Source organism: Rhinolophus hipposideros (assembly GCF_964194185.1).
Source record: "Rhinolophus hipposideros genome assembly, chromosome: 26".
NCBI classification, from domain to species: Eukaryota; Metazoa; Chordata; class Mammalia; order Chiroptera; family Rhinolophidae; genus Rhinolophus; species Rhinolophus hipposideros.
This window is the reverse complement of record NC_138072.1, coordinates 808773-823098: the sequence shown is the minus strand read 5'-3', so window position 1 is coordinate 823098 and position 14326 is coordinate 808773. Positions and strand designations below refer to the sequence as shown.

Genomic DNA, 14326 nt, shown 5'->3' with positions numbered 1-14326 from the left:
GTGTCTCCTCAGGTGGTTCCCTGCTCTGTGTGTGTGGCGGATAAACCCCGTTTCTGCTCCCTCCTCGCTCCCGCCCCAACCTGTCCTCTTGAACTGTGCCTGGGGGCTCAGGAGCAGATGGGATTCGTTTCCTCCTTGGCCCTGACATTGAAAATGTCAAATAAAATCAACTGGAGGCCCCTGCCCTCCCCCAGGCTGGCCCTGTGCTCCCGGAGGCAGTGAGCCGAAGCCTTAAAGAGACACTGCCCAGCCTTGCTGAGCAGCCTGGGCCTCTGCCCCCGCCCCCTGCCCAGAAGGAGCTGCGGTCACTGCTGTCCAGTTTGCTGGTGTCTCACCCCACGATGCCCAACCACCTTCGGCCACGGGAGTTTTCACCTGGGTGCTAGGTTTGTGGGTTTGTACAAGGAGCAGAGAACCCTTCTGAATTGGAATGGGCCGAGAGAAGAGTCCTTCTGCCTTTGTCTTCTGTGTCCTGGCAGTTTTTTGGGTGTCCCAGCCAGTAGGCAGCTGGACCAGGCCTGGCTTTGGCCCAGGGAACACAGGATTGGGGCAGAGGGCAGTGTGGGGCTCCCTGGGGAGGACCGAGCTCAGGAAGGAAACAGTTTCTGCCCTTGGATCGTGTCACCTCTAAACGGGAGGCGGACGTCATCGTGGGTCTACGGCAGGAGCAGAGACAGGTGAAGGCTCGCAGCCAGACTGCCTGGGCTCAAACCCCATTCTTCTCACCAGCTACGTGAGTCAGCCTCTGCCGTGCTTTCCTCCGCTGGCAATGAGGAGGGCGGCGGTGCCCAGTGTAAGAGTGACGTGAGGATTCAATCAGTTAGTGTTTATGTTCCCTGTGTTCCCTGTGAAACGTGTGCAGCAAATGCTAGCTGTCGCTCGTCAGCCATCTGATAACAGATGTTAGCAGGCTGACAGCCCTCAGCTGTCCCCTGCACACCCTCCGTGATGACACAATATTTGGAAATGTGCGTGTGGACCTTCGTGCTTGAAAATGATGTTTCTGGTCCTTGTTGGCAGGAGGACAAACTAAGTGGTTTTCCCTGCAAGATGGCTCTGTTCTGACCCAGGGACACCTGTCTGTGCGATGACCTCAGTGGCACACGGTGCCCACCTGCGGCCTGGGGACCTGGAGCATGTGGGTGTGCAGGGTCCCACAGGTGAACATGGCCCCTTTCCCATCATCTGGCTACTGTGCTGTCTGTCCCTCACTCAAACATGTTTGTCATCGTGCATGGAGAGTGTCTTGGGCTGGGGTCCCCCAGAAGTGACCTGGAGACAGAGATCTGAGTGAAGTGGTTTATTTGGGAGGTGACTGCAGAAAGCACATGGGGAGCGAGGAGCTGAGTCAGGCAAGAGAAAGGACACCAGGGCTTGTGTGTCCATGAGCGGGCGATGGCCAGGGCAGCTGGGGTACTACGTGGAACCCAGCGATAAGGACGTGTGGGCATTTCTCTTCCGACTGCCACCGTGTCCCGGCTTTTGTAGCCTGCTGCACACAGGGTGATAGTCACAGGCTGCAGAGGGGACATGGGTGGGACACAAAGGCATTGATTACAAAGGGGGAAGGTGGGAAGGAAGGAAGGGAAGGAGGGTTTGGAGTCAGGTTCCTGGATCTTATGGGAGGGAGGGAGTGGCTTCAGAGAGCCCCCAGCTCTTGAAATAGTAATGGTAGCACCCCTCCGTCTGTGTGGGGTTAACCTGCATCTCATTGTCTGTTCAAATTCGACAGGGTTGGTGGAAGGTGGGAGTAAGCCAGGTATTCCAGAGGGGCAGCTGGGTGCATGCTAGTTGCCAAGGCAACTGATGAGGCTGTGTGTGGTTCCTCCTATGGTGTGTCCCTGTCCCAGTAACCTACAATTGAGCAACTGGGTTCTCACCTAGCTCGTTGACATGCAATTTGGTTGACAATCAGGATAGAGAAGGGCGTGGGGAGGCTGTTGAGATGGGTTGGCATTTCCCCACCAGCCCCGCCCACCTGCCTGCCCGCTGCCCACTTGTCTCTCTTCTTCAATCACCAGCCTCCTCCATTCTCCCACACACATTATGTCCTGTGAGAAGCCGGCTGGGCTCGTGTGGTGCCTGGAAATGCCGAGCAATCTGATTCCAGAAAGAGCATGTATTTGGAAGTATGGCAGGCCTGTTGGAGATCCCAGCTCCGAGGCTTTGGGTGGACTGCACCCATTCTGGTGGTAACGGTGATGAGTCCAGGCTTGTCGTGCGGACGTCGTACTGTTTGTCCAGACACTCGGTGTGCAGGAGGGAGGGGCTCAGTCAGTGTTACCTCCCTCCTGTTGGGTGGCACCTAGAAAGCCAAAGCTGTGAAGGCGCTAAAGGCCAGCTGTAGAAGAGCTCTCCCGCCTGCCTGGTGATGCCCACTCGTCTTTGCTAAATCTGCCTCCTCAGGAAGCCTTATCACGGTGCAACATGATTTCTGTCCAGCTGGGTTGTTCTGGCGCTTGTGTCTATAATTTGTACTGTAGTAACTTGTGCTTTTATGGTTCTCTAATAATGGCATTGTGTGTATGGTTTACAAAACACTAACAGGGCATTATCTTAGTTAATCTTAACAATACTGTGAATTAGGCATTCTTCCACCAATTTACAAGTGAGGAAATTGCAGCCCTGGCTTACCTGGCCAGGATCGCATCGCTCACAGGTGCAGCCCCGGAGCAGAAGCCAGGCCCCTGACACCCACAGCCTGGCTGTGTGCACGCTCGAGGCGGCCTCTCCCTCTGGCGGCCCGCGCACCCCTAAGCCTGGGCACGGGCAGGTCGGTGGACAGGTGCCTTCCTCAGGACAGACCCCGTCATCTCCCGATTCCCCTCGGCAGCAGCTCAGAGCCAAGGCCATGCTGGGCGCTGACCAGGGAGTGGTTGTTGGAGGCCCTCCTGGAATGCCCTAATGACCTCTCCGTGGTCCAGGACAGGGCCTTGCCGTGGAGAACCACAGAGTAGCCACAGCTGGGAGCTCAGGGCCAAGGGCTCAAGGCACAGCCCAGCCTCTGAAGAGCAGTCCGTGCTGATTCTGCTCCCAGGTCGAGCTGTCCCAAGAGGAGCACGAGGGCCTCCCTCTGGCCGCCAGGCACCAGACGTCTCAGGCCAGCGGCCAAAGACCCTTCGTTGCAGCCAAGGGAAGGGCAGCAGCAGCCCAGGCCGGGACTTGCCGTGGAGCTGTGCAGGGGCGCCCTAAGCAGCTGCGGGGCCTGGACCTGGGGGCGATGATGGGATTAGCACGGGCATGTCATGGGTCGGGGGTCACGGGGACACGGGCGGGAAAGGCTGGTATGGGTCGTCAGAGCCAGGGCGTCCTGTGTGCGCCGGTGAGGGGGTGGGACACAGATAGACACTGTGAGACCCCCGAGTCCCATGGGAGGGGCAGCTGGATATAAAGATGCTGTGTGTGCAGCAGAACCCTTGGCACAGGGCGGAGGTCGCAGGCCCCTGGTGGGCAGGCCATGGGCAGGGCTGTGTGACCTCCAGACAGGCTGAGTGACAGGTGAGAGGAGCGATCGGTGTGGGGCGGGCATGTCCCCTCCAGCCCATGCGCTTGTACTGAAAGGGGACTTGGGCCCCGTCCCTTCTTTCTTGTGGGGCATTTGCAGCCTGGGAGGCAAATCAGGCTCTGGCCTCAGTGCCGCCCTCTCTTCCTGACTGCTCACCCTCGTCCAGCTCCTTACCCAGCCTGTCCTTCTCACTGTCACCTTTCTCAGTGTCGCCTTCCTGTACTTCGAGGTCTGGCTTCTGTCTGAGGCCCTGTGGGTCTGATGACGGGTCAGTTCAGCCATGACACGGCCATGTGGCCAGACTCGGGCGGTGGGGCACTCAGGACCACTGATATTCTGCCGAGTGTCACTGGACAAGGAGGGACACTGCTTATCATGCGGCTGTCACCACCCCTTCTGAGTCACAGTAAGCCTCTGCAGAGGGGCCCGGAGGATGGCCAGCTGTCTGTGCCCACGTGGAGCGAACTTCCTCAGATGACCCCCGTTTTCCGGATTGAGCCAGAACAAGGTGCTCCTGGAGCAAGACTCCAGTTAAGAGGTCCTGCCCACCCAGCTCTGAGCAGGTGCCCTGAGGGCTACAGGCGGCAGCTACTCGGACTCCCGCCTCCACTAGTCCCTGTGTTTAGTTTCCTGTCCTTGGGGGCCAGGTCAGCAAAGTCAGTGGAACATTCTGGAGCCCGTGTGACCTGGGTGTAATTCTCAGTCTGCTCATCACTACCTGCGTGACCTCGGATAAGTAACTTAGCCTCTTACTGCTAAACTGTCATTGTGTGAAAGGAAAGATGATAATAAGGCCCCCACCCACGCTCACGCACACACACTCACACGCGTGTGCACACTCACACGCACATGCCCCAGCGAGGCTGGCTGAGGGTCCATCGGCCCGTGTGGGACAGGAGCTTCTCGCCCGTCTGTCCCCATCGTCCCCTCTGCCCATGTTCTCAGACCCACACAAAGGCTGAGCTAGAATGACTGAGACTGTGGCTCGGTCTGTAGTCAGGAGGCCCTTCCTGTTCCTGCCCTCCCAGCTGTGGGGCTGAGGAAAGCTCCCCCCCATGTCCCCTGCTGTGTACCATGCGCAGAGCAGAGCCCGGCTGGGAGCTCGCGGTTGTCCCGCTTCCCCTCAGCTGGGCGGAGCCCCAGGCTGGGCCCAGGGGGTAGCTGGTGAGACATGGGGGCGCTGACCAGTGGAAAGAAGAGGGACGGAACCTGGGTGCCGGGTGAGGGCCTGGAGCAAATCGTGGGCCTCTGTGAGCGCTCACTCCCTCCTCTGTGAAAGCGGGGGTGGCAGGTTGTCAAACCAGTTGATGTCTGAGGATGTTTTCAGCTCTGACCTTTGGCTTCTCTGACCCCATGAAGGGGGTGTGTTCCAGGCTCCCTGGCACGTCTTCCAGGAGGGGCCCGAATTTGGTGAGGAAAGGTGCAGCCTTGCTGTGTCAGAAGTGGAACGAAGCTTGCCAGGGTCCCACCCAAGGAGCTCTTGAAAACTCAGCCTCCCTGAGAGGTCAAGAAATGCAGTAGAGAATGACCTCTAGCCTGGGATGAGTGTCGTCATGGCTCCCACGCCCCTGGCCAAACCATCTCAACCGCTCTGGGCTTTGATGTTCTGAGCTGCCTTACAAGTACTGTAGCTGCCTCCCTTAGATCCTGGGCTGTTTGGAAATACAGTCACGGACGTGACAGTGCTACCCAGAGGCTGGGGCTGGTGTGACAGATACTTCTGTCAAGGTCACAGAAGAGGATTCCCCACGATTCAGGGGGGCCCCTGGGCGCCCAGGCTGGATTTTAAAAGCTGGGATTAGGGATGTGGCCCAGTCATTCCCTGTAGAGAGCAATGTGGTCACAGAACCATTCTGGTTGAATCCTTTCTCCCTCCTTCCCATCATCCCTCGGTCTGTATGGCTCTCTGTTCTGACTCTGCCAAGATGCCTCCAGCTCGGTCCGGCCAGGAGCCAGGACATCCAGGACATGGCGGGCTCTCCAGACCCAGCTTTCCCCCACAGGCCTGAGCTTCTCTGACTGGCCTCGTCTCAGGGAGTAAATCCCCCGTAATTGATGGGCTAGAGGCAGTGAGAGCACATCATGACTACGCTGGAGGCCAGCCTGGGGCCCCGGCTTCTCAGGTCTCAACAGGAAATCTGCTGTCTGGTCGGGCCCCAGGTAGGCAACACTGGACCCCAGGCCACGTGGAGCTTCCTGGCAAGTCTCTCTTTTTCTTGCCTCAGCAACCAACCCCTTTGAGATGGTTATCGGGAGACAACCAGAGCCCCCCACAAACTGCCTTGGGATGTCCTGGCCGGAAATGGAAATTGATCTGGAGCAAGGGGCACTCAGGACAGAATCACCCCTTGCAGGAATCTGGCTGACAAACCTCATGCATATTAGTCTGGGCTCTGCCCTCTGCTTTGGCCATTTCCTGGCCTTTCCGTGCCTCAGTTTCCCCCTTGTGGCTCTTGCATAAGAGCCACTCTGATGACCTTAGAACAGGAGACAATGAGGTCATGTTCCCAAGGGCTCTTTGAAGAGAAGCACAGCGGGGCAGAGAGGCTTGTCTGAGATGGACAGGCCTTTTCCTCCCCCTCTGTGGTGGGTTTTCTCTGGAGACGTGCCTGCCATCTAGCTCCCTCTCAGCAGCTGTCCCAGCCACATAGCCTGGGACCCAGAAAGAAGAGCTCAGAGTCACCCCCAAGTACCCCCCACTGTAGTCAAGGCAACCAGGCACCATACCCCCCACTCTGCCAATCCCTTACGATGGGCAAGGCCATGGGCTGTGCCTGGACGGTGCTTCTCCCCAGCTTCTCCCCAGCACTGCTCTGCAGGTACCCAAGTGCCTGAGCCTGTGGCTGAGAGCTGTGGTGGGGGGGGGGCTCTAATTTGCATGCACCTTATTTCAGTAGTAAAGCCTCAGGACCCTGCTCCTTCCCCTGTAAGAGCCCCTCCAGCCTCCACCGACGGGCAGGTGGGGAGAGGAAGGTAGACACTGCCTTGCAACCCACTTTCCTCGTGTAGAAGGAAGGAGCACCCTGTGGATGGCAGCCTCGGATTCTGCTGGATTCTGGCAGCTCAGGACTCAGGCATTAGAGAGCCTCTTAGCGGGACTCAGAGCCTGGGCGCCCCACCCCTGGGCTCAGCTGCTGTCTGACTCAGGCTCTCTTTTCAAAAACATTCTTATCACTGTTGACACACAGTATTATATCAGTTTCAGGTACAACATAGTCATTCAGTGTTTATACAACTTACAATGTGACACTTTCTGGCTTGTGCCCATCCCTGTGGGGGTGAAATGCTCAGGGAGGGGGGGCTGCCAGGTGTGAGCAAGAGGGATGGGGCTTCTTGCACCCTGTGGGACCGTGAAGGAAAGTCCGGGGACAGTGCGGTCCCTCTAAGCCCCTGTTCCTTACCCCTGTCAGGCCCCACCTCGCTCCCTCCAGGCTCTGCCCGGAAATCCACCTAAGAGGAAACCCTGTGCCTAGAACAGCTAGATCCTGAGAAAAACATGCCCTGTTGCAGGGGCCCAGACAAAGTCGTTTTACTCAGGATTCCATGCTGGCTGAAGAGAATCCCGTATGTGCTGTCCCTGTAAGCTGTTCCCCAGCCCCAGCTCAGCTGTGCAGGCAGCACTCCCCCACAGGACCCACCGCCCTCTGCCCTCTGCCCGCCTTTAGAGGTCGATGCCTGGGACTTCACCAGGATGGGCTTGGTCCAGGGAGGGCACCATCCTGGAGTGAGACGGGAGAGTGCTGCAGGGAACCACCTGCCCCACTCTGATCCCCCTCAGAGCTGGTCTGCTTGACCGGTGGTCTTTCCTCGTCTCACCACCCAGATCACTCAGGATAAAGGGGTAACATCCATTTGTGCCCCATGCTGGGGGCGGGGCTGAGGGATGACTCCCCTTTGAACGCAAAACTTATGGACAAAACTTGGCCCTGATATGCACCCTGGGAAACAGACCCCTCCCCAAGGCAGACTGGCCAGACACTGATCAGAGACACTGATATTTAAAAAATATCAGTGCTGTTGTTTAAAGAAATTGTGGGTACAACCTGTCCATTTCTAAAACGTAGGCGTCCCATTTTGCCCCGCCGTCACCTAGAGTGGACCCAGCTTACAGCCTCAGCGCCTCCCAGGAGCAGGGGGTGCGGGGTCTCCCCTTCCTCTGAGGGGGGAGGACCTCCATGGGGGGCCCTGCTCCCGGATCCCACTTTTTTTCTTATTCTCCCCTAACATCTTCGCGTGGTGGGACCCTTCCCCAGTCATCCGCTGAATGGCCCCCGGATGGGGGCACAGCCGCAGGCACGGGGTGAACTCCTTCGTCACACGCACACCCGTCAGCCTGTCCCTTGCCCGGGGCTGGAGACGTCGGGCCGCGCCCCTTGGGGCCACCAGCGCTTCCGGAGGTCGCCCCGTGTGCCGTCTCCGTGGGCAGGACGGTCCGTGTCGGCCTGTGGCGGCCCCCACTCGGGCGCGCCCCCCGGGTGACTGCACAGACCTGCGGAGGGAGCAGCGCGCAGCGGGCAGGGCGCCCCCCCTGGGAGGGTCCGGGGGGACCTGGGGCGGGGGCGGCTGGCCTCGCGGGTGGAGTGCGGAGCGGCTCGGGAGGGGCTCGGGGGCCCCCGGCCCTGCTGCACCCCGGCTCCGGGGCCCGACGGCGGCCGCGGCGGCTCTTTGTCTACCTGCCGGGCGTTAAAGGACCCGCGCTCAGCGCGCGCCGCGGGGCCGGGGCGGAGTCGGCGCGGGGGAAACGGGGCCCTGCGGCTTTAAGCGCGGGAGGGGGCGGGGCGGCGGGGCGGGGGCGGGGCTCCGGCCTCCGCGTGGCCGGCTCTCACCTCCGGGGCCCGGGCGCGGACGCGGCCGTCGGGGCGAGGCGCCCCCCGCGAGTGGCCGCGAGCCGGGAGGATGCTCCACCTGCCGCCGCCCAGGCCCGGGAGCACCGTGCGCCCCCCCCGCAGGTAAGCCCCCTCCCTCCCCCGTGCAGCCCTCACCCCGGCCCGGCGCCCGCCCCCAGCGCCAGCGCAGCTGCAGCCTCGGACGCTGGGTGGGGGCTCTTCTCTGACCCGGGAGGCTGTGGGCATCTGGGGCTAGAGGGGGTGTGTGCTGGGGTTAGGGTGGGAAGCAGCGAGGAGAGGCTGGGGACAAAGCTGAGACAATGGCCCAACTTGATGGAACTTGGACGGTCGCCTGCAGTGCGCTGGGGGCCGGCTGTGGGGTCGGGGTGCCGAGGACGTGGGGGGTCCAAGGAGAGGGAGCTGCAGCCCCCGACCTGCTCAGCATCGGGTCCCCTAACCCCGGAAGCTCTGGGAGCCGACGTGGGATGTGGGAGGGTGAGACCTGAGGAGGATGGGCTTGAATTTGTGACCCCACAGCCCGTGGGGTCCCTCCGACCCCAGCCGACTGACTTAGGGGCATGCTCTGTGGAGGCGAGCAGACCAGTCCTGTGAGGTGAGGAGTCCGCCAAAAGGCTCCCCATGAAAGGGCAGTGTGAGCACACTCAAGCCCAAGCCCAGAGCGCACTTCCAAGGGGGCATTAGGAAATCCCAGCAGCCTGAGGAAGAGGGCTGATGCCTTCTGGTTTTCCTGGGAGCCTCTCACCCCGACATACACACTCCCTCCCCTGGGCCTCTGGTCTGACCAGGCTGGCTGCTGTGGTCACCCCACCCCAGGCTCCTCACAGCCTCAGCCCCAGGGTCCTTGGTGGGAACCACAAGTCCTCTCCGCTGCGGCTCTGCACACACAGGCTTAGGGTCAGAGCAGAAGTGGACGCGGCCTGGGAGGGAGAGCCCCTTGGAAGCTGGAGTCCTGCTGGCCCCAAACTATTTGTGCCCCACCCAGTAGCACAGCCTGCAGCCCCTCTGGAATGTGCCTTGGGTCCTTGGGGTCACTGCTAAAGTGATTGGTCCGTTGGGATGTCTTGAACATCTCAGTTTGTGAACAGAGAATAGAATAATGTAGGGACTTCGGTGGGGGGGGGGGTCTTCCTTCTGGTGAGGTCCTGGGCTGAGTCACTGGGCCTTGGAGAAGGTGAAGACAATTTCCTTCCCCCACTTGTACCACTCCCCCCACCACCAGTTCAGATCCCACAGAGGGTGTGCCCAAGGAAAATGATAATTGCCACCCAACCAAGGCCTGCCTGGGTTCTACCCTTAGGTTTTTTGCCTCCCCCATCCCTGGAAGATGAGAAAATTCTTTAGCTGACTCCAGCACCCTTTTCGCGAGCCCATCACACCCTCCTCCCTGCACACAGCCTTTTCTAGGTTACCCCTGTCACTTTTCTCCCTGCTCCCTTCCTCCTCTCCACCCCGCCCCACCCCAGGAGATCCAGGCTTTGTCCTGTGAGCTTAGCAGCTTAACCCTATCCTGGGGCCACAGCTGTTGAGTCCTCACCTAGCTCATTACCAGAAACCAACTTCTGGGCAGGTGTGCCTGGGCGGGACCTGTCTGCCAAAGCCCAGGAAGAGGAGCAGGTCCCATTACCACTCCTCAGCCTGCTGCCCGTTGGGTGGGGCTGGGTTGGGCCCGTCTGTTCCTTTCCTCCTTTCCTTTCCGTCCAAGCCCACACTCCCAGGCAGAATGTTAAGGAGACGGGATGCTGTTAAGTGGAGGTCAGTCCTTGAATTGCCGGAGTTCAAATATAAAATTTAATACCTGGCTCCAGTCCACTGAGCGACAGCCCAGCCCAAGCCTTGGCCCTAGGGACAGCTCAGCATTCTCCTTGTCAGTGATGTTTGATTGCGGACAACAGGGATCAAAGAGACACCTTCCCTGTAGGTTCAGGTTCCCTTAAGCTGCAGAGGAGGCAGCAGGGAGGGTGTGAGCCATCAGGGTGAAGGGCTTAATTGGCTCTCACATATCCCCTGGCCAGCGTCCATTTGGCTGGGAGCAGATGCCTTTCCTCCCTCATGCCTGGGGTTTTGCGATCCATCGTGGGGGGCTGTCTCCATCAGCACCATTCTTACACATCTCAAGTGTTAGGGTCTCTCCTGGAGACCCCTGTCTTCTCCTGCGTCGTTCAGTATCTTCCAGGCAGGAAACCTGGAGTCCAGGCACCCATTTAGCACCCCTAGACTCCCTGGAAAGGACCCTTAGCTAGAGCCTGCAGCCCAGTGCAAACAGGACTGCTCACGCCGCAGAGATCCCTGGGGCAGAGGGTTTCTGCTTGGTACGGAATCAGCCTGTGAGCAGACAAAATGCCTGGGAACAGCGGAGCCCGTGAGCTACTGCTTGTTAGCGGGGTTTATGGGGCTCGGCACGCACACCCCAGGCAAACCATACTTGCTGGTTTACCCTCTTCCTGCAAAGCCCCTGCCCTCTGCCAGGGAGGCAAGGAGAGAGGTGCCAGCAGGAAACCTTATAGAAAGGAAGATGGAGTGGCCGCAGGTGAGCTGGTCACCTTCCCACTCTGTAACGTGACACCTGCGCTCAGGGCTTGGTACGCATTTCATCCGCACGGCAGCCATCTAGGTCAACCTTATTATCGTCCCATTGCCCACAGGAAGAGACTGAGGCTGGGGAGACTGAGTCAGCCACTGAGATCTGCCCTCGTGTCTAGATCTGTCTGACTCTAACGCCCTCCCCCAAACACTGCTCGAGGGGGGGGCTCTGCTCACGGACACTGACCTGGGGCCCGGGAATACCAAATGCTGAGGACACAGGCAGTGAGAGTCAGCCTGGAACTCTAGGGGGGGTGTCCTGGGAAGGGCACGGGACGGGTCCGCTGACCTGATTGGAACTCGGTTCCCCTACTTACGGGTTTTGTGGCCTCACAGAGGTTTCTCTGCCTCCAGCCTCAGTTTCTTTCCCCCTAAAATGGGCCTAGCTCTTTGCCTGCCTACCTCCCTGGGGTGTGGTAGTGACAGTGAGATGACAGGAAGGACAGAGTACTTTCACAAGGGACACTGCCAGCTCAGGTCTGTTGCAGGCAGCAGGAGTCAGGCATCCTGTCCTTCCATCTTGCTAGGACCCTCATGAGGGCACATATTGGTACACAGACTAAACAACTTCCCAGCCTGGGATTTGCTTAAATTCTTAATTACCCATCTTCAGATTTCTCTTCAGTCCAAGTTATCTGCTAATTAGGTTGCCACATTTATACATCCTATTTTTAATGGCAATTGACATAAAAATCAATCGTTTAAAAAATTAATCGTTTAAACAAAACAAACGTATTTGTTCACTCTACTCTGTGACAGCTTTGTGCCAGCCACTGTGCTGGGTCCTGGGGAAACAGAGCTGACCCCTAACGAGCTAGCATGTATTTATTTATTCATGTATTCAGCAAGCTGCATTGAGGGTCTCCCAGGTGCCAGACTCAGTGCTGGGGACGGCATACAGTCGTGAGCAGCAAGCAGACACCGTCCCACCCTCAAAAAGCTTGTAGTCTTTCCATGGAAACAGATACATAAAAGTCCACCAACACATACATTGTTTCAAGTCGTGAGAAACGTGAGAAGTAACAACACGGGGGGATGCAGTCTGTTGGAAGTGACAGAGGACACAGGTCCGCGTGGGCCAGGTCATACGTGCAACGACTGGAAGCAAACGGAGAGAAGGTGGCATTTCCACTGGGCCTTGAAGTGAAAGGAAGAGTCTCCCAGATGAACAAGAGCTCATTTGGGGAGAGAGGGAGGAGTTGTCCTCAGACGCGGGGCCATTGACCATGTCCAGCTCCTCACGGTGGCTCCTTCCATCACACACACGCCTCATCTCAGACTCCTCTGAGACAGACAACTGAGTCGGGTTTTCGCTGCTCAGCACCACCAGGAATCCTTTGCGAGTGCAACTGGCTGTGTCCTCTGGACCTGGAAATCCCAGAGGAGCGGGAACCTGGGCTGCTGCACTGCGGTGGCCTCAGTAGGGCTGACCCCAGAGAGTCCAGAAGCCCTTGGGGAAAAGCTTGCTGTGCCAGGGAGGCAGTGCCACATGCAGGAGTCCCCCAAAGCGGTCCAGACTCCTGGCTTTGGTGTCTGCGTTTCATGGGACGGTCTACCCTGGCCGGCCTCTGAGCCACTCGACGTCTCTTCTAAAGTTGAGCCAGGATTCTCTCTAACCTAGAACAGTTCTGCGGTAAAATAATGCTACCCAAGTGAAATGATGCTGGTCATGTGATTTGAGCCCGAGGATTCAGAAATAACTGAATATCGTTTCGATCGACCTCATGTCGTCCTCCCCACCTCTGGTCTTTACACTTGGCGTGAAGTGTGTGGAGAAGCAGGAAAGGTCCGCAGGGCGGCTGTGGTAGTGTCGTCAGCCTTGTGAAAGAGGCCTGTCCCCGACTTGCTCTCCTGCCCTCTGCACGTGAGTGCTGGTGGCCAGTGCCTGCCCCCTTCTGCTGCTACCAGTCGGTGATGTCCTGGAACTTTGGTCCCAAACCCGTTCGTGCCAGTTGGAATTGTACCATTTCATTGTGGTACCATTTCACCTAAGTGGCTGAACTGTAAAAAGAGAGTTGTTTCTATGAAAACTGCATATTGAAGGCTTTGGGGAACAATCGCCAGGAAAACTGTTTCGGAGCTAGGTGTAGATTAGGGAGAGATTAGGAACTCTAGAAGGACTTTCTCTGGATCACTCTGTGTCTTGGAAATCTTGCTGCACCTTAAAGAAGCCGATCTGGATGGAATCATGCATGACGTGTTTAGGTGTGACGTGTGGAACTGGAAAAGCAGTGTGTGTGGGGAAAACCTGGTTCGGGTCCTTTGACAGGCACCGGTCTGCAGGAGCCTTTCTGGGTCATTTTCTGTAAGGAGGACATATGGCTGCTCGGGTTGGCATGTAATGGGCACCTGTGGAAGGGAGGAAGCCCTGATACTCCAGATACCCACCTTCCTGGATGGCTGTTGGTGCTGGGGAGGAAATAGCTGAGATCCACCTGTTCATGGTTGGGGGGCAGCCTGAGGGGCAGCTGGGCCCTGAACGTCTGCCTCCGTTTCAACACGAGCAGCCCTGTTTTAACCTGTTTATACATTGGGGACTTCTGGTAAAAATGTTAGTAAAAAGGGCTACTCTTCTTTAAAAAGGGCTTACAAAGTACTAGATGAGGTGTTTTCTGTGTCTCTCCAAATCCATTTGCAACTGAACTGAGCTCTCCCCACCCCTTGCCCCCACTCCACTAAGGACATTTTTTTAGGGCCCAAGTCACACCTTTTATTATTCATTTTCAATTCCTTTGGAGTGCTAATTGATGAGTTTTATACTTACTCAAATCTGACACTTGGTTGGTGCCCAGGGTGGGTCACCTCTGAGGAGTCCCCATTAGGTTTTGTTCTTCCAAATCTCAGAAAGCAGACAGGGCTTCTGGGCACAGGCTCTTTTGGACAGCAGAGGAGGGCTGCAGGGTGAGGTAGGGTTGCCAGGACCCCTTTTCTACATGGAGAAGGGCTCTGGAGCTAGCCTGCCTCTGCAGAATGGAAGAACTAGCAGCATGTTTTTGTTCCTGTCTGTCGCCTGAGGGCACCTTCCCCAGAAAGAAAACCAGTTTGATTTTGATTAACTTTCTCTTTTCCTTTCATTCTTCCTTCTTTTGACTTCTTTAAGGATTATGCCAAAGCCCCAGATTGATCATAAAGCCCTGGAACAGAGATTTCAACTCTTAGTTACCCAAGAAAAACATGTTAATACCGGAAGTGATTTCCTAACCAGTCATTTCCTGTGTTCCCCAAATTGTTATTTTTTTCCCCCTAAGATGTGTATCTTCACATAGCAAAAACTGTTCTCCCCCTCAACCTGGGGGAGGTGGTGTGGCAGGAGGCATTTTGGGGAAAACAGACATAAAAGGACATTTCAGAGATGCCCGCTGGGGAAGGGTTGGTGTCACGCTGAGTACACCGT

General features: G+C 57.6%; 1 protein-coding gene across 14 annotated transcripts in view; it reads left to right on the top strand.

The window, feature by feature from the left end:
• The window catches only part of NAV1 (neuron navigator 1), a gene marked incomplete at its 5' end in the record, with an annotated part of 179078 nt that overhangs the window by 117113 nt on the left and 47639 nt on the right, over window positions 1–14326 (top strand). For 4 of the 14 annotated variants that reach the window (XM_081038907.1, XM_081038908.1, XM_081038906.1 and 1 more), the window contains one exon: window positions 8402–8454. The exons of the other annotated variants lie outside the window; for them this stretch is intronic. In XM_081038907.1, coding sequence (XP_080895033.1) covers window positions 8402–8454 — 53 coding nt within the window. Of the gene's footprint in view, window positions 1–8401; window positions 8455–14326 lie in introns of those variants that run through there. 14 annotated transcript variants of the gene reach the window in all.